Below are 27230 nucleotides of genomic sequence, written 5' to 3'. Positions count from 1 at the left end.
GGCTGTTGAGGTGTGTATACATTTTTTTGAGACACCCTGTATATAAGAAAACTAAACTTTTTTTTTTTAACATCAATCTCATGCGACTGGAAATTTCAAACCCTGAAACACAACAGCACCATGTTTAGAGTAAACAAGCACGAGAAAGGTTTTCCAAAGAACATGAATAGATGGAATGAAAGAGGAGGATGAGAAGTTGGCTTGGAGTTGAACTGTTTTTTGCTTGCTCAGAAGTAAGCAAAGAAATAATGATGGCTTGCTCATTAGAGCAGCATTCCATACAAAATACATGTAGAAAAGGCATAATGCAGAACAGTACATTATGAGAAAGCATTTGAAGTATGTGAGAAAGGACTCATCTGTTAAGTAGTCTGTCTTATGAGCATCAGGCTCCTCCACCAAACTGGTATCCATTTCTCTGCTTTCTGCTGGGCCTGTTAAAACATAAGCAGCAGATACTCATGTTTTATATCCCTTTACAGCCCAACTGTAAATCCATGAACCTGCTTTCTCCTCTCATTCTATATACATCTGTTTTCTGGAACAGCCTTCTTCATGAAATGTTTTGTTCCCCAACAACTAAACTTTTTCAAGTTAACAGGCTCTTTCTTTCTCAATTCTACACATGGCATTAATATGCTATGTGGTCTTCCACCTCTTGTGTATGAGACTGATATTAAAACAATAAAAAAACATTTTTAGCAAGGGGGGGGGTGTACCATCTCAAATGTGAGAACTATTCAAAGCTGAGCAAATTTAGAATGAATATACACTTTTAGAAGTGGTACAGTTGAGAAATAGTGTTTGAACAGAGCAGGATCCCAAGTTTTTTAAGGTTATAGATCTGGTGAGTTTGTGTCAGTAAAAGCCAGAAGTATTAGTTAACCTAAGTCTGCAAATTTGATCTTGACTTGAGATCTCGTTATTGAGGATAGCAAGAAATGGAAAAGTGATCTTTCTTATGAGAAATAAAATAGGACTGTGTTTTAGTACTGAAGTTCACTGAATGGACTTACATCACTGAAGAATGACAAGGAGATCAGTATTTAAGATGTTGGTTATGGAAAAGTGGTGTACTGTCATCAGCAAAACTATAAATTAGGATTTGAGCTTAGTGAAAGAAGATTGTCAATGTATAGGATGAACAGCATGTCCAAAAATAGAACCCTGGAGAACCCTAATATTGATAAATGAATGTGAAGAGAGAAAACTATCCACCATGACATACAGTGAACTCCAGTAATGTGGAAACTGAGAGTATAATAAGGAGGCCTCTATGTTGGACATGACAATGTCCTGGAGATGCTGAGAGCAGCCACCTGAATTTCTCCAAACCTTTTCATGGCTTGTGACCAAATGGTAAGGTTGGCTGGTAGATGTGCTTTGGAATGAGAGAGTATGGTAGAATTCATATTTATGATCACTACTTAATTGGTGAGACTCCAAGTACTGAAGAATTTTGTTGTTGATAACCTTCTCCATTGTTTTCAAGAGAATTGAGGTGTGGACAGTTGGGATGAGTTTGAAGACTGACTTTTATCTTCCTTTTTTGAGAGAGACTGAATATAAACTTGCTTCAATAATGTCAAGGTAGATGCATTCTATTATGATAATGACAGCATGTAAGGTAGGACCATATGGAATGACTAATTGTGGAGTGTAAAATTTGAGCACAGTTGGGAGGATGCCATCAAAACTTGATGATATCCATTAAGCATGTGTAGCAACAAGTCTAAGAATTAGTTTTTTTTGGTCTTTCTGGAAAAAAAGATCAGTAACTGTTCTTGGTATAGTGAAAGGTGATCTTCTTTGGTTAAAGAACTGGAAAAGAAGAATGGTGCTAGGAGGTCATTCTTATATCTTTTAGGTGATGTTATTATGATACCATTTGAATCTGAGAGTGTTTCAAGAAGATGAAAGCATATATTGTATCCAATAACCTTGGCAAGTGAATGCTTAACTGTTATTTGAGTATATGTGCAGCATTTGGCCATATCAAGGTCATATCTGGAGTTCTTCATAGTTTTTTTAATGAATATTTGCTGTAGTATTAGCTGAATCGAAGTTGGATGTTTGACAAGTTACTTAAGATAAGCTTTTTTTTAAAAAAATAAATAAATAAAAAAATTGGACTGCTTTGGCACACTTAGAGAAACAAGGTTTGGATTGTGGCTTTAGGGTTGTTAGATCTTGAATGGGGACTCTTTTAACAAAAAAGTCATTCATTCAAGATTTAACAAGAAACACAATTCTGAGCTAGAAATGCTTGCACTATTAGTTAAGTAAGAAAAATATAAAAGAAAACCTGTTACAATTACCTTGGAAAGAAGTAAAGTTGAGGAGAAAATTGAATGTCTAAGTAGAATTATATTGTTAAAATTATTGATGTCAAAATTATATTGTGCAAGAATTAAATCTAAGTGCAAACAAAGGTTTAAAGGTTACTAGCTAACTGCCTACGATGATATAACGCCGCAACGGAAGCATTTGTGGAAGGCAAGCTGAACTTGCGTTCGGCAAAATGAGCACTCTTCAAGGAGCTGAAGTGTGATGCAATCATGTAGGGGCGAATAGGAGAGCACAGTGAGAAATCCTCCATTACGAAAAGAGGGCGCTACAAAGAAGAATAAAAAGCGAGTTCACTCGGGTTTGAGCCCCCCGTTTTTCTGTTCCTGTTTTCTCGTGTGGACAAGCAGAGTGCTGACCGATCGACAGCGCCGGAAGTAATCTCCTTCCCGGTTGCTAGCTGAAGGAGTCGGGCATGCTATACGTGAGCTAATGGCAGGCACCAACTAGGGCCATCGGTAAAAGTTTACCGATGCGAAACAGCGGAAAAAGTTCCCCAAAAAGGACGGCCGAGATGATGATATCGATCCAGTAGACGAGCGTTTGTGCGGCAAAGTGCAAGGAATGGCGATTTGCGTCGATCAGCGTAACCTCCACGTGGGCATGACTCGATGAAGCAGAAAGACATCTGACTACAAAGGACGGATGAAAAGAAGCACGATATCCTCTCAGGACACTGGTAACGTACAGTAAATTCCTTATTCTTGTAACAATTTCTAATTGAGAAGAAAGAGAACTTTTAAGTGACTTTTGTGCTCAGTAACATGTTAATCATATTGGACTAGTAGTCTGAAAGCCTGAGAGTATGCAACACTTAGTTGAATGTGAATTGATCTTTGTTAGCAAGTTTTACATAGAATTTTGAACTAGTGTTTTATGATGAATGTACTTATTTAACCTAGAGATGTAAAATTGGAGTATTTTGGTAATTAGAATGTTCCTTATAGCTCAGCTAGTGAATTAGAATTTTGATATGACATACCTTCGATGTGTGGGAATTTATTGTATGTAATTTTGATAATTAATAAACATGTTTTTCCTATGTAAGTCTGAGTTTGTCTGAGCATGAGACTGAATTTACCACTCGCTAATGTTCGGACCTGTGAATAAGGGGAAATTAAAGAAAGTATAGAAAATTTTAGGCCATGACTGCAATGTTGAAGTTTCTATAGGCACTTAACTCTTGTTAAAGTGTTAATACTTGAACTCTGGGAAGGCTTCTTTGTACAAGAGTTCTTCTATACTAGGACCCTGGCTGGCGCAGCTACAATAAACAAAGTTTGTCAGAGTTCCGAAAGGAGAAGCGGTCCCAGAGAGATAGGCTAGAGATTTCAGGATTAGTAGGTATGACAGGGATTTAGGATAGAGAAATAACAGGAAAGTGATGCCATAACCAAGGTGCACAGCAGAAACACGATATGTATATAACAGGGTATAAGGGGATGAATAGAGGTTTCATGAAATTGGGAATGAAGTCCTTCATTTCAATGAGAATTCTTTTTGTTACTGGGCTCTTAACTATATGTGTGGATTAGAAGAGACCATGAAAAGGAGAAATAGAAGAAGATAACATTGTATTGGTAAAGAACACAAGCTAAATTGGCCTGGTAAGGATGCTCTGTAGAAAAGTAAATATTTATTATTATTATTTAGGCCTTCAAGGAGTCAAAAGACTCTTCGCAGGAGGTCCTTCCTAGGAAACACAAGTCTATTGAGACTCAACTTGGGAAGTCTCTCCTAGGAAACATGAAGTCTATCATACCACTCCTTAAACTCATTGACCGTTCTCACTCTCACCACTCCATCTGGCAATGCATTCCACGGTTCAACCACCCTCCATGCAAAGAAACCACTCCTCACTCTCTTGCTCACAGTTTCCTTTCGTAACTTCCAGGGATGGCCCCTTGTCATCTCTCCTTCCCACTGTTCAACCAAGTGAAAGAACTCCCCAGTGTCAACCCTGTAACCACCTCTCAACAGGTTAAAAGTCTCAATCGTATCACCTCTCCTTCTTCTATCCACCAAACTCTGCAGTCCATATTCCCTCAGCCGATCCTCATAACTAACATTGTACAGTCCTGAAACTGTCTTTGTTATCTGCCTCTGTACCCTTTCCACAGTTAATTTATCCCCTTCAAATCGTGGGGACCAAATCTGAGAACAATAGTCCAAGTGTGGTCTGATCAGGGTCTTATACAACAGAATGATAACTTTTATCTTTGCAGCTCAGTGTACTTCTCATTATTGCAGCAATCCTTTGTGTTACCTTCACCATCTTTGCAATATGTCCCTTGAATTTCAGGTTTCTATCAATCATCAACCCCCCCCCCCAGATCTCTTGTCTCCCCTACTTCCTCCAGTATATCTCCTCCAATAGAGTATGCAGCATCCCATCGATGTGTCCCAAACTTCAAGACCTTACATTTTGCTGCATTAAAACGAAACCCCCCTTCATTTGCCCATCTGTCTAGCTTATTCAAATCCTCTTGCATGACTACCACATCTGCACTATTACTAATAACCCTTCCCAGCTTCACATCATCTGCAAACAACTGAAACATCCCCCCCCCCCCCTGCAATCCACTGACAATGTCATTGATATAAAGGTTAAACAGTATTGGTCCCAGTACTCTTATATAGACAAGGTTATTATTTAAGTTACCAAGAAAAGAACTGATATTTGCAGTATATTTATAAGATAAGCTGGTTATGAAAAGGTTCAGGATGTTGGTAGGATGATGATGATTATTTAGTCTTTTGATAAATGTACAGTTTGTGTTATTAACCAAAAATAAAAAAAAGACTAAATTAAAGATGCCAAGAAATTATATTCTTGGTTTCATCCTTTATCCAAGTGTAAGCAAACAAAATTAGCGCATGAAGTAACTTTATGACAAGGCAACTCATATATAGAGGCTAATGACTTCACATCAATTGCCTTAGTGAAGTAATTATCCTCTATATACGAGTTGCCCTGTCCTGAAGTTACTTCATGTGCAAACTTTGTTTGCTTATACCTGGATAAAGGATGAAACCAAGAATATAATTTCTTGGAATCGTTAATTTATAATATATCCAAAATGGGAAAAGCTTTCAATAAAAGACTGTGATTGGCTTGCTTTATGATAAGCAGTTATTACAACACCAATTTTTGCAAAGAAACACCAAATTTACAAGCCTAGGCAACAGGCTATTTGAATCCCATGATCAGCATGGATGTCGGATGTTTATGAAGGTTTGGAAGAATCCCAACAACAGTTCATTGAACATCATTCAACTGAAAGAGTAGTTTGTTGAAAAACAATTAACCAAAAAAGTAATTAATTGAACAATAATTAACTGAAAAAGCATTTCATTGAACAGCAGTTTAACCAAAAAAAAAAAATATTTAACTGAATATTCACAATTTATTTAAAAAAAAAAAGTTGCAATTTGAAACAGCAAATTATCAAAGAAAGCATTTCACTGAAAAATGAATTGAGTGTCAGCAAAACTGTAATTGATGCCTAAAATCTTTTAAATATCAATATTCTTGTTGAGAGGCTTATATGCTGGTTAAACATGATAACTAATATTTAAGGAATTGACAGCATATACTAGAAATATAAATTAAATAAACTTTAATATATACTTTCCGATATTTCGGCAAACGTCACGTTGCCATCTTCTTGGGAACTTAATACAAAGACACGTGCACACAAGTACTACATAACAGCAAATGAGAACTGAAGCTAGGAAGCTAACGTTTTCCTAAAGTCCTGGTGGTGCCTCCTGGCGGGCTATATTGGTGGTTCTTGGCCTCTGGGCTGAAGTTCTTCTGATAATTGTTTCCCAAATTTGGGGCAGTCTCATGCATCCAAATTTGTTGAGGTTTGGCATGTTCCTAAGGGCTGAGGCTGATTCCATGAATAGTCTTTCATACTTGAACTTGCTGTGGTGTATGACTGTGGCTTTCTTCCATTTTATTCTGTGGCGAGTATCCAGAGCGTGGTCTGCAAGCTCAGAGTGGCTCTACTGGTGAAATTGGATGTAATCCTTGTGTTCTGAGATTCTGATATTTGCTGTCCTGCCTGTTTGGCCAAAGTAAGACAATTTACAGCTGCAAGGGACCTGGTACACACCAGGTAGGTCTAGGGGAAGTGGTTGGTCTTTAGTGGAGCGGATAAGGGATGCCAATTTTCTATGTGGTCTATAACAAGTGGTTAAGTCGTGTTTTCTTAAGATTTTGTTGATTTTTTTCCGAGGTGCCTCGGATGTAGGGAATGGTGATGGATTTAGAGTAATCTTTTTTGTGAAGGGGAGGGGGTGGTGGGTTGTGGATAACTGGGTTAAGTATTCTCTGGATTTTTTTTTTTTTTTTGGGGGGGGGGGGGTAGCCATTGGTTGAGAAAGTGTCATGGATGTGATTTAGTTCAGTGGTTAGGGCTTGATCATTTGAACAGATTATTTTTGCCCTGTTAAATAGTCTCTTAATAACTTCATATTGTTGTGAGGGGGGGGGGGGGTGATGGGATTGTTGGTGAATGTATCTGCCTGTATGAGTGGGTTTTCTATAAACTGAGAAAACCAAGGTTCCATCAGGTTGGCGGGTGACTAGTGTGTCTAGGAAGGGGAGGTTATTGTTTTCCTCTTTTTCCAGGGCGAACTTGATTCTAGGGTGTTGGTTGTTTAAGTGTGTTAGGAAGGAGAGGAGTGAATCCGGGCCATGTGGCCAAATAGCAAACACATCATCAACGTAGCACAGCCATATGGTAGGTTTTTGTGGAGCTGAGTTTAAGGCTTTCTCTTCAAAAGTCTCCATAAAGAAGTTGGCCAAGGGTGGGGAAAGTGGTGAACCCATGGCTGTCCCCTCTATCTGTTTGTAGAATTTTTCCTGCCAAACGAAATAGCCTGAGTTTATTGTAAACTGAAATAGGGCTGAGATATCGGGAGGAAATTTAGCTTGAATTAGCTCTAGGGTTTCTTTGAGGGGTACATTCGTGAATAGGGAGGAGACATCAAAACTGACCATTATGTCATTGTGTTGCAGTGTAAGGTTTTCTATACTGGCTTTGAAGTGGGCTGAGTTTTTTATGTGTGATGGTTTGTTGCCAGTATAGTGTGAGAGCGCTGTGGCTAAATGCTTGGCTAGTTTGTAAGTGGGGGAATCAATGCCATCCACTATGGGATGTAATGGCACATTTTCTTTATGTATTTTAGGGAGTCCATATATGCAGGGGGGTCTAGAGTTATAGGGTTTTAGTCTGTTGGTAACCTCGCCAAGAAGTAACCTTCTTAAGGAGCCTATGGAGTTTTCTAATTTGTGAGTTGGTGGGATTGTAATTAATGGGGAGGTAAGTGGATCGATCTAATAGCAAAGCCTTGAGCTTACCTGTGTAGTCATTAAGGTTGAGTACCACAGTGGCGTTCCCCTTATTCGCTTTGGTGATCACTATTTCTTTGTTTCTCTTCAATTCTTGTAGTGACTTGTATTCACTAATAGATATGTTGGATTTTGGAGGTTTTGTTTTTTTGAGAACACAGGCTATATCCAATCGAATATTGTTGGCGATGTGACTTGGAAGTTGGCGAATTCCGCGTTCAATTTGGATCATTAATTCCTCGGCCGGTAATTTCTTAGGAGCAATGGCGAAGTGGAGTTATTAAGAACCATTCAACAGGGAAAAAATAATCTGTTCAAATGATCAAGCCCTAACCACTGAACTAAATCACATCCATGACACTTTCTCAGCCAATGGCTACCCCCCCCCAAAAAAAACAATCCAGAGAATACTTAACCCAGTTATCCACAACCCACCACCCCCTCCCCTTCACAAAAAAGATTACTCTAAATCCATCACCATTCCCTACATCCGAGGCACCTCGGAAAAAATCAACAAAATCTTAAGAAAACACGACTTAACCACTTGTTATAGACCACATAGAAAATTGGCATCCCTTATCCGCTCCACTAAAGACCAACCACTTCCCCTAGACCTACCTGGTGTGTACCAGGTCCCTTGCAGCTGTAAATTGTCTTACTTTGGCCAAACAGGCAGGACAGCAAATATCAGAATCTCAGAACACAAGGATTACATCTGATTTCACCAGTACAGCCACTCTGGGCTTGCAGACCACGCTCTGGATACTCGCCACAGAATAAGATGGAAGAAAGCCACAGTCATACACCGCAGCAAGTTCAAGTATGAAAGACTATTCATGGAATCAGCCTCAGCCCTTAGGAACATGCCAAACCTCAACAAATTTGGATGCATGAGACTGCCCCAAATTTGGGAAACAATTATCAGAAGAACTTCAGCCCAGAGGCCAAGAACCACCAATATAGCCCGCCAGGGGGGCACCACCAGGACTTTAGGAAAACGTTAGCTTCCTAGCTTCAGTTCTCATTTGCTGTTATTATTATTATTATTATTATTACGGGAAACTCCAGGGAGTCTATGTAGTACTTGTGTGCACGTGTCTTTGTATTAAGTTCCCAAGAAGATGGCAACGTGACGTTTGCCGAAATATCGGAAAGTATATATTAAAGTTTATTTAATTTATATTTCTAGTATACGCTGTCAATTCCTTAAATATTAGTTATCAAATATCAATATTATTAAATCACAGAGGTTATGAAATGCTGCAACTTGTGCTTTTTAGTTAATTATGAATTATTTTTAAAGCTTTTTATTGTACTCCCTTCCCATTTGTAAAGGCACTTATTTTATTATGCTTATAATTAACTCACTCTCAATGCATTGGTTTGTTTTGTTTGCATATAACAAAAACCAAAAGAAAGAAAGGAAAAATTAAATGAGAAGCAGCAAAAGAATCTGTGTCAAAATGGCACAGATTCCATTTTTTTGCCAACCATTGAAAAGAATTGAATAACTTCTGGATTATTCAGAATTACAATTTTAAAATTTTTTTTTTATCGAAAGAAGCACATAAGATATGTAATTAGTTACAACAAATATGAATGAGCATGTTGCATTTTAATATAATAAGATTTATAATTGTCCAATTATAATGATTTAGTTTCTTATTTACACCCAATTCTCCATTTACATGGTAGATTGATTCCAGAAAAAAAACATGTAAATGAAAATTGTGTAAAAAAGAATACAGTGCATATGAAAAAAAACAGAAGAACATCTGCGCAAATACACCTACGCATATGATTATTAGTTAAATTTTATTTGCCATCACTTTCTAACAGTAGCTGCATTCTTTTGTGTGAGACTAGAATTAAATCACTTCCATCACTTGAAACACTTTGGTCATCCTGTTCATACTGCAATGGCAAAACTTCAGTAAAAGGAACTAAATTAGCACTAATTTCCAATAATTCTTCAGGTTGATTTTTTTTATTATTATTATTATTACAAACTCTGTAATTAATCACTGAGATCATGTTTTGACTAGATCTTTGTTCTTGTTGAAAGGCTTATATGCTGGTTAGACATGATAACTAATAATTAAGGAATTGACAGCGTACACTAGAAATATAAATTCCATTTCACCAATATAAATTCGATTTCACTAGTATAGCCACTCTGGGCTTGCAGACCATGCTCTGGATACCCGCCACAGAATAAGGTGGAAGAAAGCCACAGTAATACACCGCAGCAAGTTCAAATATGAAAGACTATTCATGGAATCAGCCTCAGCCCTTAGGAACATGCCAAACCTCAACAAATTTGGGTGCATAAGATTGCCCCAAATTTGGGAAACATATATCAGAACTTCAGCCCAAAGGCCAATAACTACCAATATACAGGGGGCACCATCAGGACTTTAGGAAAACGGTAGCTTCCTCGCTTCTTTTCTCATTTGCTGTTATGTAGTACTTGCGTGCACCTGTTCTTTATTTTAAGTTCCCATAGAAGATGGCAACGTGACGTTGCTGAAATATCTGAAAATATTTATTAAAGTTGTTTTAATTTATATTTCTAGTGTACGCTGTCAATTCCTTAATTATTAGTTAACTAGATCTTTGTATAATTCTTCATATTGCACCATATGACTTCAGTTCATGTTTAAACTATTCAGCTCATTCTGTATTTGGATCATGTGTAAGAAAATGACTTTGCAATTTACTAGCCATTTGAAGCCCTTCTTTAATTAATCCTGCAGTGAATGGAATTTCTTCATCATCATCATTATTATTATGTAGCACCTCCAGAGAGTCCAAAGACTCATTGAGGGACGGCACCTACTCTACAACTCTGTCTCCACCAACTGCAATGAACTGCAACTACCATCATCATCCACACCAATGCCACCTACTGCTCATCATCATCATCACCACTAGTATTTTCACAGACAATCACAAACATCCATGCCCACCAATTCAAACCCATAGCCTTTTGGCTGGAGAGCAAATGACCACTTGGCTAACCAGGCCAGAGAAAGATGCTCCTTGGGCATCACTTTTGCTTTTTCATCGAGATTCTCAAGGATAGCTTTTATTTCATCATCACTAACAGCCTTGTCAACCATCATTTCTTCAATATCTGCAGACGAAAAATCATCAAATCCATCTCTACCAACTGCATGTGCTAATCTGATGATATTGGGATATTCAGTTGTATGCAAAAGTACATGGTTTTTCTTTTTCACACATTCTGACCAAGTAGTTTTCCAGTATGCATTTTAAAGTTGAGGGTTTCAATTCTGATAATGCCAACTTAGCAAGTTTGATGCAATCCAAAATAGAAAATTTCTTCCACAAATCAATAACTGTCAGTAAATTATCCTTATCTAGTTTATCCAAAATGTATTGGAATGTTCTTATGTAGTAAGTTTTGAAGGTAGCGATCACACATTGGTGTAGTAGTTGTATTAGGCAGAAAACAAAATTCCACATTTGGGTGTTCTAGAACAGGTCATCATTATTCTTACTTTTACTCACCATGTAGCAAATGAACACTGGGATTTTCTTTTGACTTCCTTCAAGTACAGCTTATCCTTCTTGCTTGTGCTTTGCTGCTCATGGATTGTCACCTTTCTCATTATATTCTCCACAATTTTTTCTGCAACTCTTAATTAATAATGCTGCCTGTGCATCTAACTCCTACCTAATTTATTCTCCTGACTCTGAATATATATGGTCTGGTACCTCTTCAAACATCCCTTGACCTACTCTCATGCACTGCTAAAATCTTTCCAATCTAAATTCTTATGCCATGGCACTGCTCTAACTAACTTATCAGTTTGTCATAATCAATTGTTTTGTAATTCCACATCATAATCCTTCTTTACCAAAGCATGCTGTATGTTTGGTAATCTCCCATGCTTTTCCTGGCTGGAAGGAGTGTGGCTGTCTAGGACACTGATAGGTTCTCTGATGCTGTCATCAGATCTAAACTCTCAAACTTTGAGTTCCCTCCATTGCATGTTATCTCAGGCAATTATCTCTAGTAGCTGTATAAATTCCATTTTTCCTTCCCTCTCTGTGACCATTCCACCTTCCAGTGTATGTCCTACGCTGCTTGGAAAGAAGTCAACGGACACTCCCATGAGGAAGGTGTATCATGCTATGTAATGAGTCACATGTTGGGAGCTGGCATTAATTGGAGAAATATGATGCTCCCAGGTCAGTGCAACTGTAGCAGGATGAAATGGCTGTGAGAAGGAAACTGACTGAGTTTGAAAGAGGTATTGTGATAGGATACCATGTTGCAGGCCTATCTTTTTGGCAAATTGTGCCATCCCAGTTCAACTGTCACTGATATGGAAGTCCAGGGAGTCAATTTCAAATGCTACCTACAGTGGATGACTACCACACTTGCCAAATGTGACCATAGGGTGCTACGAAGGATAATATATAAAACCACCATTCATAAGCTGACATGTTAAATGCAGAATTTCCTGTATTTAAAACCTGTAGAAAAACATTCAGAATCAACGCTCACAACTTGGGTTTCCATGTTAGGACTGCAATATGCAAGCTCTGCATTACCTGAACCAAATGCACCATTGTCTTCAGTGGTGCAGAGTGTATATAGTGAGACGTGGAAGATTGGAAAGCTGCTATGGAGCAAGAAATCGCACTACACCATCTACCAAACAGATGGATGAGTGTGGGAGTGGCTGATGCCTAGTAAATGTCTCTTAACACAGTGCGTAACCCTAACTATGAAATTCGGAGGTGGCGATGTGCTAATATGGTCCTGGTTTGGCCTCTGATCTCTGTTTGTGGTGTCACTGACATTGAACTCAGAGTTATCTAAATATTTTGACCAGTGCAGTGCTTCCTCGTTTGTGGTGTTTCTACCGAACTGACCATTGTCTCTTTCAGCAAGGCTATACACCATGTTATAAGGCAGCGGATGTAACTGCGTGATTTGTGGACATGAACTTCACCACACTTGACTGGCCTCCACAGAGCCTGATCTCAACCTACTGAATATCTGTGGGATGAACTGGAGCATTGGATGAGGTCAAGGTATGTCTGTCCCCACAATAGTCCAGGATCTCATCACGTGCCTACATAAAGAATGGTCCAAAATTCTGTCCATCACTCCTTTCGCTGCAATGTATGCAGCAATCCTACAGGACATGCTTTCCACAAGTATGTCCTGTAGGATTCTCCTCAAAGATCCCCATAATAATTGTCTTGCACATGTGCTAATTTGTCAAATTCTTCCTTGTACTCCTAGACTGTAGCAGCAACCAACTATATTTCATCCTTGTTGATCTCTATATCTCATCAGATAGCTTCAAAAGGACCCCTCTGCATTCCTATTCTGATGTATTCCTACTCGTTTTCAGCTTCAGCTCTTCTGCTATCATAATCCCATCTTCATCCTTCTGTCCTCTCTGAAAATGCCTCTTGCATTTGCCACTGTGACTTTATCACCCTCTTTCAAGCAAGTCTCACTAATGCCTATAACTTTTAGCCAAGTTGAATTGACCAATGCTAAAAACTTCTCTGCCTTATTCCACATACTTTTGGCATTATTATATATAAACTGTAATACCCCCTTATTCCACACCTTTCTCTATCTTATCTGAACTATGGGAACTGCATTCAGCATCATGTGATCATCTCTCACTCACTTCTAGGATGCCTGCATCCATGCTCCCCTGCATTCCTGCCCCTCTAAACATTTCCATGACTTTGCACTTCTGAATTCTCAATAATACTTTCTCAAGATACCTAACTCCAAATTTATTCAAATGCAAGCCATCATCATTGTATAACTAGTATTCTGTCTTCATCTTTTACAGCAGTCAAAGACTATCTGTATTATCAGAAACTTTTTTATATTCTTTACACTGTTGTTATTTTCTGTGGTTCTTATCATTTTTGGGTTATGTTTGTGCTAAAATTTCGTAATATATTTTTTTTCTCTTATTGTTTTACAAATTTCAGTATGTTCAGTATTTCTTATACCATGTGCAACTTGTTTCACTTTCTTCTTTTTTCTAGTAAGTTTTTTTTTCCTAGATAAATTTTTGGCATTCCATATTATATACTGGTGTCCAAAACCTAAGGATGAACACTTTCTAAAGATTACAACCACAAATTCAGACAAATTAGCTTGTGGTAATTTGTATAACTATTTTGAATAGAAAGTGGGTACACATTCAAATTTTCGAATTGAATGCAAAAATGGATCACATGGTAGCACTCAACAGGATAAAATGCTACGCCAAGCGAATTGTGTTTGAAGGAAATTCTTTTCTTGAAGGAATAACGTGCAAACTTGAATGTCTTATAATGTCTCAAAGACATCATATCATCTAGATCCGTGGTCGGCAGCCTTTTTCCTATGAAGGGTGCCATGATGCTCGCGGGCGCTTTTACAATTGTAAAAATTACAATTGGCATGAATGGTTTTGAAATGTCTTTCTACATTACTTATTTTTAGAAATAGCCATACTATTATTGCATAATAAACAAATATATTTGCCATTACGATTGATAAAGCAAGGCGCTCGCATCTGATCTGACAGATACATGCTAATTGTTAACATGAATATTCTTTTTGTATTCATTTTTTTTATTTTTTATGGTATTTTATATTCATTCATATGTGACAAAATTATGTGAAAGAGAGGTAAATTAAATAATGTTAAAATTTGAAATCTCATTTTTTTTAAAAAACAACTAATCATAGAATTTCTAAGCCTGAAATGAGAGAAAAAATGCCTGTGTCACGAGCCCTCCAAAACTCTTGTAGTTTCTATATTCGGCTATGAAATAATGTTGGATTTGATATTTATTATACATGTCCCTCTGCAAGATGTGCTTTACGTTTATGGAAAATACTAAGAAAAGAGGTCTGGAGTTTGCTCCATCTTTACTACGAGTTGCCCATAAGGCACTACTTATGCTTGCATCTGCCGAAACTTTTAGTTTTTATATATTCGGCACGAAACTCTTGTTTCTATATTCAGCTATGAAATAATGTTGGATTCAATATTCACTTAATTTGTACCATCATGTATTATATTTGCAGTGTTTTTTCTTTATGTATGTTTTCTTGCATTTTAGCATATACTAGTAATGAATGCATCTCTCAGATATACTTCAATCTATGCTGCAAAATTACCGCTGCGAGCTCCAAAGCAGTTTACAATAATTTCTCTGAGGGCGCAATAAAAATTCACTGCGGGTGCCATGGAGCATGAAGATAGATTTTTGGTTATAACAGCAAACGTAATCATTGCAATAGGGCAGGGCAGCTTGCAAGTTGGTTCTATTCAAGCACAGGTAGGCCTATGCACTCTAAGGTCTGCAGTCAGTGTCCCTTTATCCACATCTTATTGTAGAGCATGTTTTCAGCAGTGTTGTATCCATAAAAATTTGGACACGTCGCGAATGAGCTAATGCACTCTTTACAGAAAGAGTTTTAGTCCTTCCTCCAATTTTAGACAATACTTGATCTGGCATGAAAGTGGTATTGTTTACCATCACAAGAATGTTCTTGGAAAGTATAGATATGGTGGTGCTGAGGTCATGGTGTGGGGAGACATTATGCTTAATAGACGCACCAAGCTACAGGTGCTGAAAAAGGGATTATGACCTGGTGAACATCTTTTAACAAAGAATTTTTATGGATAACAATGCCACACCACATTGTACATGAGCAGTGGAGATACTAATGGACACTGGGGATATTAATTAAATAGATTGGCCAGCATACTCCCCAGATTTCAATCCCATAGAACATGTTTGGAACACAATAGGGAGATGCATTGCTGCTCGAAAGTCTACTGCAGAAAGCAAACAAGGTTTTATCCTTTCTTTGCAGGAAGAGTAGGCCAGTTTGCTTCAAGAACTCCTGAATCACTTTGCACTAAGCATGGTATGACATTGTGAGAGCTGCATCACAGTTTGGGGGTGAACGTGTGTCTCTGCATAGTTTTCTGTAAACACTGTACATTAATTCCTTAACTACATCCTTGGAAATTTGTAACTTTTGCCAAAAACACATCGCAATTTAATTTGTTTGAAATTTATAACACAATTTTTTGGTTAATATAATTTATTAGTATGCTGGCAATAAATTTATGGCCACATTTGACTGTAGTCATGAAAATTTTTTCATATGCAAGTAAAAATATAGTTCATCCTTAGCTTTTAGACAACAATGTACTTGTTATTAAGACGGTATTGAAATTTTTAATATTCAATATTAGATCTATTTTTTTAATGTCTTTCTAAATTTGCTTGAAAATTTTTTTTTTTAGTTTTTCATTAGTTCTAACATGTTTATAGTTTTTTTTTCTTTTCATTCTGAGATTTATTGCTATTTTGTTTTGAGGTAATCTGGGATCTTTGCTTAATCTTATTGTGTAATTTATCTTTGTACATTGTGGTTTGTCTTTTGATGTGTACAATCTATTTCATTCTTCTTATTTCTATTTAGGTTTTTTCATGAAAAAAAAATGTCATATCACAATGACTAAATATGAGATACACCTTAAGTGTAGTACAAGTTTATCTTCCTATAAATAGCTACACAGATGAAGTGGAACTTATGACCAGAATACATCACTGTCTTAGAAAATGGTAAACATTTTAACCATTTCACTGCTATGCTTGAGTTATTTTAAAATGGTATCCTTGCTGAGTTTGTATATTCTCATGTACACTTGCACAAAACTCTTGTCAGATGTGTCTCATGGTCCATGTATTCCCAGGGATAGTAAATATAGTGAGAAATGTGAATGCTGACCACAAGTCATAAAAATTGCATGAAATAGTCTCAAACTCAGTGCTGCTTCATTCAGTGCTATCTGGTGTGAATTTGAAGTTAACAGGATGAACTATGTGTAGTGGGGTCTTGCTATAGACCTGGCAGTTCATTTGCTGAGGATAAAAAAAACTCATCGCCAAATTACCCAGATGAGTACTAAATGAATAATTATTATGGATGACTTAAATTATCCGAATATTGATTGGGTATGAGAGAAATTGGGAGAGATTGGGTATCCACTCTCCAGCCAAAAGGCAGTGGGTTCAGATACTACCTTGGCATGGATGTTTGTGATTGTCTGTGAAAATACTGTGGTGGTGGTCAGTAGATGGCATTGGTGTTGATGATGATGATAGTTGTAGTTCACTGTAGTTGGTGGAGACAGAGTTGTAGAGTAGGTGCTCTCCCTTGATGAGTCTTTGGACTCGGAGGTGTCATGTAATATTAATGATATGTGTCTTTCGTGTTTTATCACTGTGGCAATGCACCATGTAATCTGTACTTTGACACAGAAAGAAAGTTATAGATAAAAGAAAAACATCAGTCTTCTCTATGTATATGTATTTATTTTAATTTTTACAGATGCTCTTCATATTAGATAATCAACCTCGTGACAGTTTGTTCAATCAAAATTCATAATAAAAACAGCATTTTTATCTAAATTCATGAATCATAGTCTAATGCAGTAGTTGCCAAAGGGGTCGATATGACATTGTTAGAGGTCGATTCGGGCTCAGGGGCCGATTGGGGGTCGACAGAAAAATATAAGACATCATTGTATGGATAATATTTAATTCGGTTAACTTGGATTACCTCCATGACAAAAGACATGGAGGTAATGACAACGCAATTAAGAGTGAATCATGGGATCAGTACCTCCATCTTACAGGTCCATGAATAGGACCTGTAAGATGGAGTAAGGTCATGAAAATAGTTACTAAGGCCAATCAAGTAGGCCAAAATTATGTATTTACCAATAAACAGATGTTGGTGGTTCCTGCCGGCCGGCACAGTGGGAGCGAGATTGCAACACGTGCGTGGTTCTTATTTACTGATACTTACAAGTATTCAATCCCAGTCTCATTTTTGCGCATCGACATAAGGGAGCATTAATGTTCTAAAATTCATCAACATACATATTATAATTCAATTGTTATTCATTCACGAACTAAACTTCTCTATATTGAGCAGTGCTGGTAGTAATACCAGTAGTTTATTAATATCACTAGTAATACCAGTGATATTACTAGTAATAGTAATATAATAATATATACTATATTATACATACAATAAACACTGTAACTATAAAATAAACAATCTAAAAACTCACATAAGCGTCTTTTTTTGCTTGTCCTATTATAATTACGTGATAGTAAAATATAGGGGGTCGATAAAAAGTCAAGAAACTCTTGAAGGGGTCGACGGGCAAATAACTTTGGCCGATCCCTGGTCTAATGACACAACCAACAGGATTGTAAAATAAACATAAGATAATATTACTGTATAATGGCAAAAAAGTTTTTTTCTGTTATTGTTATTATTTAGCATTATTTCTCCCCTCTAATTTCAGGCTAAAGAAATCTGGGAAATGAACAGTGATGAAAAATTGGAGTATGCTCAAATTGCAAGAGCAAAAGGAACTTCATATTTCAAAGTTAGTATTTAACTGAAATTTTAGTATATTCATAAATTTTAGTTATTTTACTATTTAAATTCCATTTGAAAAGTTTCGATCACCTCATAATAAATATTATTTTGTAATAATATTTATTATGAGGTGATTTATTTTATTATAATAAAATAAAATAAGTAATTATGATAACTTATTTTATTGATTTATTATTATAATATTTATTATTAAATATAATAATAAAAAATTTTATATTATTATTATTACCCATGACCGCATGGAGTCGAAGACTCATCTAGGAGGTCCTTTTTTATCATACACACACACAGCCCATCATACAGTGCTTTAAACACACTCAAATTCTCTGCAGACACCACACTCTCAGGCAAGGCATTCCAATCATTCACAACTCTGCATGAAAAAAACCTGCTTCTCACTCCCCTACTCACACCCTCTTTATACAGTTTCCAGGGATGACCTCTGGTTTTCCCCTGATCTCCCACTATTTTCTGTAGAACCTCTCCAGCATTGATCCTATAACAACCCTTTACTAACTTGCAGGTCTCTATCATCTCTCCCCTCTTCCTCCTGTCCACCAGACTCCACAAATTGCATCATCTCAATCTTTCCTCATACTCAACATTCCAGAGGTTAGAACTACCTTAGTCAGTATGCTTCTGGACCCTTTCCAACATCTCTTCATCCTTCTGAAAACCAGGTGGCCAAATCTGGGACACAATAGTCTGTGTGGCCTAATCAAAGCCTTATACAATGGAACAAGAATCTCCCTACTTCTACAAGTCAGTGTCCTCTGTATCATTCCCAAAAGCCTTTGTGTTGTCTTCACAATTTTGGCTATGTGTCCCCCTAAATTTCAGATCCTTATCCACTATCATTTCTGGATCTCTTATTTCCTCCACCCCCAACAATATATCCTCACCAAGCATAAATTCTACATCCCATCTTTGTTTCCCAAATTTTAAAACCTTACATTTTGCAACATTTAACTCGCATCCCCATTCCTGTGTCCAATCACTCAATTTATTCAAGTCTTCAGTTAAATTCAACTTTATTAAATAAATAGTTAAATTTAACTTTATTCAGTTAAATTCTGCTAATTGCCAGAAGGTATTTTCAGTACAGAGGTTAAACAATATAAGAGAAAGAACACAGCCTTGTCTGACACCCTTCTTTACTTGGAATTCCTCTGCAGTTTCTCCTGATATTTTCATTGAGGCAGTTTGCTCCCAATATAGATTTATCAGTAATACGTTATCTTTACCACCTACTCCCAATTTTTTGATGCATTCTATTAGTTATTCATGTTGTATATTTTCAAAGGCCTTTGTGTGGTCAATAAAACATAAGTAGACTTCTTTCTGCTTCTCTAGATATTTTTCTATAATAGTTCTAATGTTGAATAGTCCTTCTCTAGTACATTTATTTTCATAAAAATCAGATTGTGTTTCATTAATTTCCAATTTAATTTTATGTTTATTTCTTTCTAGGATGATATATTGCATAACGTTTGCTATCTGACTGATCAGACGGATTGTTCTGTACTCTTCACAGTTGATTGTCTTAGATTTTTTAGGTATTTGTAGGAATGTCAAGTGCTTTTGTTACATATATATCAGTCAGTAATCTCATAGTCTTATCATTTAAAGCCGTTAGATATTCTGCCATAATTCCATCTGTTCCTGGAGCTTTTCCTGGTTTCAGTTTCCTAATGGCATTTGTTACTTTCCAGGTTTGCATAATCGTAGTTTGATATGGTATTTTTCAATAGCTGATTGCTGAAATTTTTCCATGTGTAGGTTTGCTAGGTGTGGAGAAATTGCTGCACCCATTGCTCAGCCTTTAGATTGCTCAAAATAGCAGTCTTGGAATTTGAAGAAAGTGTTTTCTAGGCAACATTTGAAAATTTAAAAGTATCAGGTGGGAAAATATCTTCTAAAATTGAGATTGTTTTTTCTTCTCTCGGGACAATGGTGAATAAGCTTTTTACATTCAAAGTAGCCAGGATGAATGTGAAATTAAGTTTAACGTTTTTTCTCATTTTGTTTATGAAATCCTTAGGTTTTTTTATATATGAGTGGGATAATGTTTTACCTATATATGGTGCTAGTAGGTGGGATAGATATTTACAGAGGTGATATGTTGGTGAATGTCTTGCATTTGTCATGAGTAATTCAGCCTTGTGGATTTTTGGAGCACCATAAATATGTGAAATAACCAGATGTTTTGAAGAAATTTATTCTTTTGCTCCTTTGGACTAGTTAGAGATCTCTTATTAAATTGTTAGTCTTATTATGAATTATCAGGTTGGGTCAATGTTGCCTGTATGTGTTGGTATCATGTAGTAGATCATTCATTTTGATTTATATAATCATTTGAATCCAAAATAACAATGGTATTTCCTTTGTCAGCTTTTAAGATTAAAGATGTTCTAATTTTTTATTAGATCTTTCAAAGCATTGTATTCAGCAGTAGAGATATTTCTAGATGATTGTTTAAAAATGGATTAAAATTGTCACTATTTTTATGCATATGATGTCTGCTGAATCTTTAGGAATTCTATATTTTTTTTCTATATTTGCCATAATGTTAACTTTGGGGATGTTACAAAATTGAACCCTTTGCCTAAGTATCCTGCTGTGTATGTGAGCAAGAATATGAAGAATGATGAAATACTATTTTTTGTACTAGCAGAATAGTTTGTTGATAAGATTTATCTTTTAAGAGATTTATTGAGTTTATATTTTAATGTAATTTTCTTTATTAGTCACATATTCCAGTTTAATTGCAGTTAGTCTATTAAATTCCATAGGTCTTCTGGAAGACTTTTATGTGCTAAACTTAAATGATATTCATGTAGTTCTATTTCTGATAATACAAATTGGGTGTTGGAAATTTTTTCTTGCAGCAGTGTTAAAGATGACCTTTTGTAAATCTCTTGTTTTATGTCTTTTCAAATTTGCAGTAATTATTGAACATGTACTGTGGAGTTTATATTCCTGTGGCTTGTAGTATTCATAATTATGAAAATCAATATTGGCACAAAAAAAAAAAAAATCCAGAGGAAGACCAAGATCTAGAGGAATTTATGCAGTCAGAAGTTCTAGAAGAAAGAAATATAATGGGGTGCTGACAAGTGATAGACTAATTTGGAGAAAGATTGTCGATAAAAAAAAAAAAAAAAGTATTACCTGATTAAGTTTATACTTTTATAGCATCCTGTACACCCCTTCAGGATTCATATCAGGAAATTGATGATGTCAAACCATGAGTACATGGAAATAGTTAATAACATTTCAGATTCAGATATTATTTAGAGAAAATGTCTGTGTGCTATTGCACACAGTTAAGCATTTGAGTGTGCAGCTGGCAGAGAAGTCCATATGTTCTAAGATATGACCAGATCAGCCTAAAATACTGATTGGTAGGCACCATTGTTCTTGGAGAAAGCTAGCTACCTCATTTTATGATTACACCTTAGAGAATCTGTGTTTGATGTGCTTGCAGATTCTCTAGTTAACTTTATCAAAATAACTGTTTACTGATTTATATAGTACCATTCCTTCATTATCCTGTTGGTCAGAATTATATGTGAATCTCTCTGAACATAATTTATCAAAGTAATGCCACAGTTCAAATAACTGTTTTTGAGATATGTTCTAGCTACTCATCTAAACAAATGCCAAGGGTTTCATCTTCCTCGTAGTCCTAGGTAGCTAGTGGTATTAACTTTTATTACAGTTTATAGTAAAATGAAACAGTTCAAATGAACGAATTTATGTTTGACATTTAGTTACATAAATGATCATTTACAATAGTTTATCTTTTAATTATGTAAAGGCAATAATGGTTACTTTGTTTAATGCTTTACTGTTTTCTCTCTTAATGAATGGATGTATGAATGAATATCATTCATTCATTCATTCATTTGTATGCTTAATTTTCAAAATTTAGCTTAGTGGTAAGTTATGCATCAAATTGGAATATTCCTTACTTATAATAGTCGACCTTGACTTTCATCTGCTGCACCACTGACCATTTTTCACTTGTGACACTACTTCTTTGCATTCTGCATTGATGCACTTTATACATTCACAACTTTACAGTGACTTTTCACTGGTGGGGTGTATTTCTTACTAAAAACCACTTCTTTCTTCATAATATTTCAAGCTAAGATAGAGTAATCTTCATTAGTGCTGCTTGCTGATTGTATAATACATAACTCCAATTTATAGTTCACCATAATAGGTCATTAGGAAGAAATAAAAGTGATATAATTGTAAAAATGGAAAAGAAAAATAAATGCCATTGCATTTATTTACTATCATAAATTATGCTTGTAAAAGGGAATTGAGAACAGATAACTTCAAGTTTAAATTCCTTTTTCCTTTCAGGCAGAAAAATATAAGATAGCCTTGAAACAGTATAAAAAAGTTGTTGGTTATCTTCAGAATGAGCCTGGGCTTTCAGAAGAGGAAAGGGAAATGCGAAGAGCATTGCTTTTAGCTGGCCATCTTAATGCAGCATTGTGTCATTTGAAACTTCAGAATTATTTAGAAGCAATCAGGTCTTGTGATGAATCTTTGAAACTGGAACCAGAAAATGAGAAAGCACTTTTCAGAAGGTCACAGGCAAGTGTTTCTTATAATAAATAATATTAAAACTGCTTTTTAATTCTTTATTTTCTGAAAAAAGTTATGCATATTTAACATATGCACAATTTTTCATAACAGTATTTGGGTATTTAATGCTTAGTAATTTGGAATGGATCATTAAAATAGCTAATGAAGTATTATATAAATTAAAATTTTTTAAAAGATAACATGGCATGTCTTTCTGCATCTTTAGTACTGTGTTTACATATGTTGTTAAATTTTTGCATGTTTATAAAGCTAATATGAGCAGGAGGAGGAAAGAAGAGTGTATATATTATGTTAAAATAACTATAAGAATGACTCCTATTTTAGAAGGAAACATGCTGTGAGTCTTCATCACATGTGGCATGTACAGTTGTACAATTAATACATAACTCCAATTTACAAACTCATAGGACCACAGGAGTTGTCTATTGTAGTGGATAGTTTGATGTATTGTTCCTTTAGCATAGCAAAGCATTGTGTATATGCATATGGGACTGTCATCAGAACTTTTCAATAGTTTTTGTTATAGTGAATGAGTTTGTTATGATGGCATTTACTGTGGTGAGAGTTGATTGTATGAGGCAAACAGATACACCTTGAGTTGTTTGTACATTTGTATACTGTCAGTGACATGTGGAGAAGAATTTATGGACTTGAAGAGGTATTATCATAGGAGTCCATATCAGTAGCCTATCTATTCATGGCTGGTAAAATCAGCTGTTGGCAACATTATCACTATCAGTGAATCAAAATGTAAAGGTGCTACCATCTCAGCCAGGAAATGACAAGATTTACACTTATCAATTCTTAGCTGAGGTGGTAGTAGGGCTGATTTGGAAATTGATACGATAGTTTTGATCAGCCATTGCAGATAGCAGTTCAAATGAATCATCCACTTGACTAATCTGATAAAGAACTTGTAATTAACATTTATTAATGATACAAAGTAAAAGCATTGAATTATGGATATTATTTCTGGGAAAACTTCCATGTTACTCCTCTTAACAAACTATTATATTTACGGCTATTTTGCCTGCTTCTGTTTAGGAGTGCCCCTGTTTAAATGTCATTGGCTTTTTACTCACGGATTCTGAGGGCATTGTAGATGTATATTTACCAATAAATATATGTAGCATAAAGGAAGAGAAATTTACACATACCCTTTTCTGGGTGTTGTGGCTTTTCTTCTTTCTGCGATGCACAAACTACTGCAGTTAGGGTGTTTTTGGAAGGAAGTGTGTGTGTAGGGGGGTGGCAGTGTGGGAGAATTAAAATAGAAAATGGAAAAAACCTGTTTTTTTTTTTTTTGTTTTTTTTTGTATAATATATATATATACACATTATATTATTAGGGATGGGTGGAGCGTTTTTTTTTATATAGGGTGGGAAAGGGTGAAAGGGGTTGAAACTGATTTTTAGAGGGGGTGGGTGGGAAAAGGGGGTTGAACAGAGTGCAGTCCGTTGCATTGAATATTTTGATCCAGTATTTTGCCTATCAGTAACTGACACATTTTCAAGGATGAAGATAAAGTAAACAAAGTAACTTGAATAGGAACACATATCAAGCAAGTATTTATATATTTTGGCTATTCTGTCTGGGCACAGTCAAAGGTGGCAGATTTTTTCTTGTACAATCAAGACTTGCTATAATAAACTTATAGGGCCACAGGAGTTGTCTGTTGTAGTGGATAGTTTGATGTATTGAATTTCCTTTTGCATAGGAAAGCATTGTGCATATGCATATAGGATTGTTGTCAGAACCTTTCGATAGTTTTTGTTATAGTGAATAAATTTGTTATAATGGTATTTACTATGGTGAGAGTTGACTTTATGATGCAAACAGATATACCTTGAGTTTTTGTTGATTTAAGCATAGAATTACTGTCTACCAGATATTTGGAAGTTTTCATGTCCACACTTGTTTAGATTAGGCGTATTTTGTAAAGCATAGGTAGATTCCCAAAATAATCTGTCATTTTTGAAGTATAGTCTTTATAGAATAACAGTTTCTCCATCTAAATGCATATAAGTGTCAGACATACAGTATTGCTAATCCACATTATCCATTTTGGTTCATAATTATATAATTCGGGTGTTCTTCCCTTTGTTTTACTTCAGATTTTCCAGACCATCCATAATAAGCAGTTTAAACACTGGCAATGTCTAATAATGCAGTGCCTGTATACTCCATGTACTGATAATGGGTGAACTTCATCTTTTGGAGAACAGATAAGGGAGGTTGCTTTTAATATTGGTTTATTGAGTTTTTTTAAAAAAAATTCAGATATTCCTGTAATATAAGTTAGTAATACCATTTTGGAGGGATATAATGACTTTCTGTTAGTTTGTCTGCTATTAAGTGCAGATTTAACAATATCTTTTTTTTAGGATTGTAACCATTATTTGTGAAATTACAATATCTAATTCTTTTTTTTATTATTATTATTATTCAGGCCTCCATAGAGTCAAAAGACTCATCACGGGAGGTTCTTCGTAAGGAACACAATGTCTATCATACCACTCCTTAAATTCATTGACCGTTCTCACTCTCACCACTCTATCGGCAATGCATTCCATGGTTCAACCACCCTCCATGCAAAGAAACCACTACTCACCTTCTTGCTCACAGTTTCCTTTCATAACTTCCAGGGATGGCTCCCTTGTCATCACTCCTTCATGCTGTTCAACTAAGTGAAAGAACTCCTTAGTGTCAACCCTGTAAACACCTCTCAAGAGTTTAAAAGTCTCAATCATATCACCTCTCCTTCTATCCACCAAACTCTGCAGTCCATATTCCCTCAGCCGATCCTCATAACTAACATTGTACAGTCCTGAAACCATCTTTGTTATCTGCCTTTGTACCCTTTCCACAGTTAATTTATCCATTTCAAATCCTAATGACCAAATCTGAGAACAATAGTCTTAAGTGTGGTCTGATCAGAGTCTTCTACAATGGAATGATAACTCTTTTATCTCTTCAGGTCAGTGTCCTTTTCATTATAGCAGCAATCCTATGTGTTACCTTCATCACCTTTGCAATATGTCCCCTAAATTTTAGGTTTCTATCAATCATCAACCCCAGATCTCTTGTCTCCCCTACTTCCTCCAGCATAGCTCCTCCAATAGAGTATGCAGGTCAGTTATAGTCTCAACGAGGTCAGTTATAGTCATCTCTAAGGGAATGAGATGAGATTAGGCTGAATGGAAGAGATGAATGCAAAGTGAATCAGAGTAGGAGTGAGAGAGTTATGGGAATGATATAGACGAGGAGAGAATAGGAACAGTAGAAGAGGGGGAATGAGAGAGAGTTATGTGAATGGTAGAATAGGAGAGAATAGGAACAGTAGAAGGCAGGGAATGAGAGAGAGTTATGTGAATGATAGAAGAGGAGAAAATAGGATAAGTGGAAGAGAGGGAATGCTTAATTCTTTTTGGAGTATATTGCCATTTCACTGTATAGTTCTATCTCTTTGTGTTAATGTTATTGACAGAACTCTTCCAACCTAAATGGATATGGATGTAAAAAAACTGAGAGGCTCTAATTAAAATTTTAATAAATTAAATAATTTTAATTAAATTTACATTTAAAAAACAATTCACCCTTTGGCTGTGCCCCAGAGAATACAGTCAAAATATTTGAATGCTTGCTTTTGATATTCTGTTTTCTTGTTTAAATTAATTATTCTTAAAAATGCATCAGTTCCTCTTAAGCAAAATATTAGATTAAAATATTCAATTTTTTACTGCTATGTCATAAATAAACCATTAAAGTTACTTATTAACATAATCAACACAGTCTGAATAAGCACATTACTAATTTACATGAGAGCCATTGACTACGAAAGTATTGTTTCTTATGTGTATATAAATTACTTTTGTTGAGTATGCTATGTAATGTGCATTTTTTGTTTGATCATCATCAAATTCCTGACATGTATCCTCAAGGGGTGTACAGGATATGATAGTACTACATGAAAAATTTACATCATTACTAACTTCCTATGTACAATTTTCCTCCAAATCAGTCTGTTACTTGTCAAGACTCCAACATTATCAGATCTTATATTTCTATCATCTAAGGCACTTTGTACCGTATCAATCCACCTATACCTTGGTCTTCCTCTGGGGTGCTGTCAACTGGGCAGAGAACACTTGTTTTGCTAATCTTTCCGCTAATTTAGTGTTCCGACTAATTTCTCTCTTATTCCATATGAATTTATTCAATTGACTTCCTACCATACCAGCTTTGTTGATTCTGTTGTCTATTTCCTTATTTAATTTACCATCTTCAGTAAAAATCGTGCCTAAGTAGCTGAAATGTTTTACTCGTTCCACAGGTTCCCCATTCAAAACACAGTTGACATTTTCAACAATTCTACCTATTTTCATTGTCTTTGTCTT

General features: G+C 35.8%; 1 protein-coding gene across 1 annotated transcript in view; it reads left to right on the top strand.

Annotated features, from left to right (window-relative positions):
* The window catches only part of LOC150092714 (peptidyl-prolyl cis-trans isomerase FKBP4-like), an 80376-nt gene that overhangs the window by 26962 nt on the left and 26184 nt on the right, over window positions 1–27230 (top strand). The window contains exons 4-5 of the mRNA XM_090414533.1: window positions 18112–18195; window positions 22584–22820. Of these exons, the coding sequence (XP_090270659.1) occupies window positions 18112–18195; window positions 22584–22820 (321 nt within the window). The remainder of the gene's footprint in view (window positions 1–18111; window positions 18196–22583; window positions 22821–27230) is intronic.

The sequence above is a fragment of the Typopeltis vanoorti genome, chromosome 25 (genome assembly GCF_054136105.1).
Source record: "Typopeltis vanoorti isolate ZY-2024b chromosome 25, IOZ_Tvanoo_1.0, whole genome shotgun sequence".
Classification (NCBI taxonomy): domain Eukaryota; kingdom Metazoa; phylum Arthropoda; class Arachnida; order Uropygi; family Thelyphonidae; genus Typopeltis; species Typopeltis vanoorti.
This window is presented reverse-complemented; position numbering and strand designations above follow the sequence as displayed.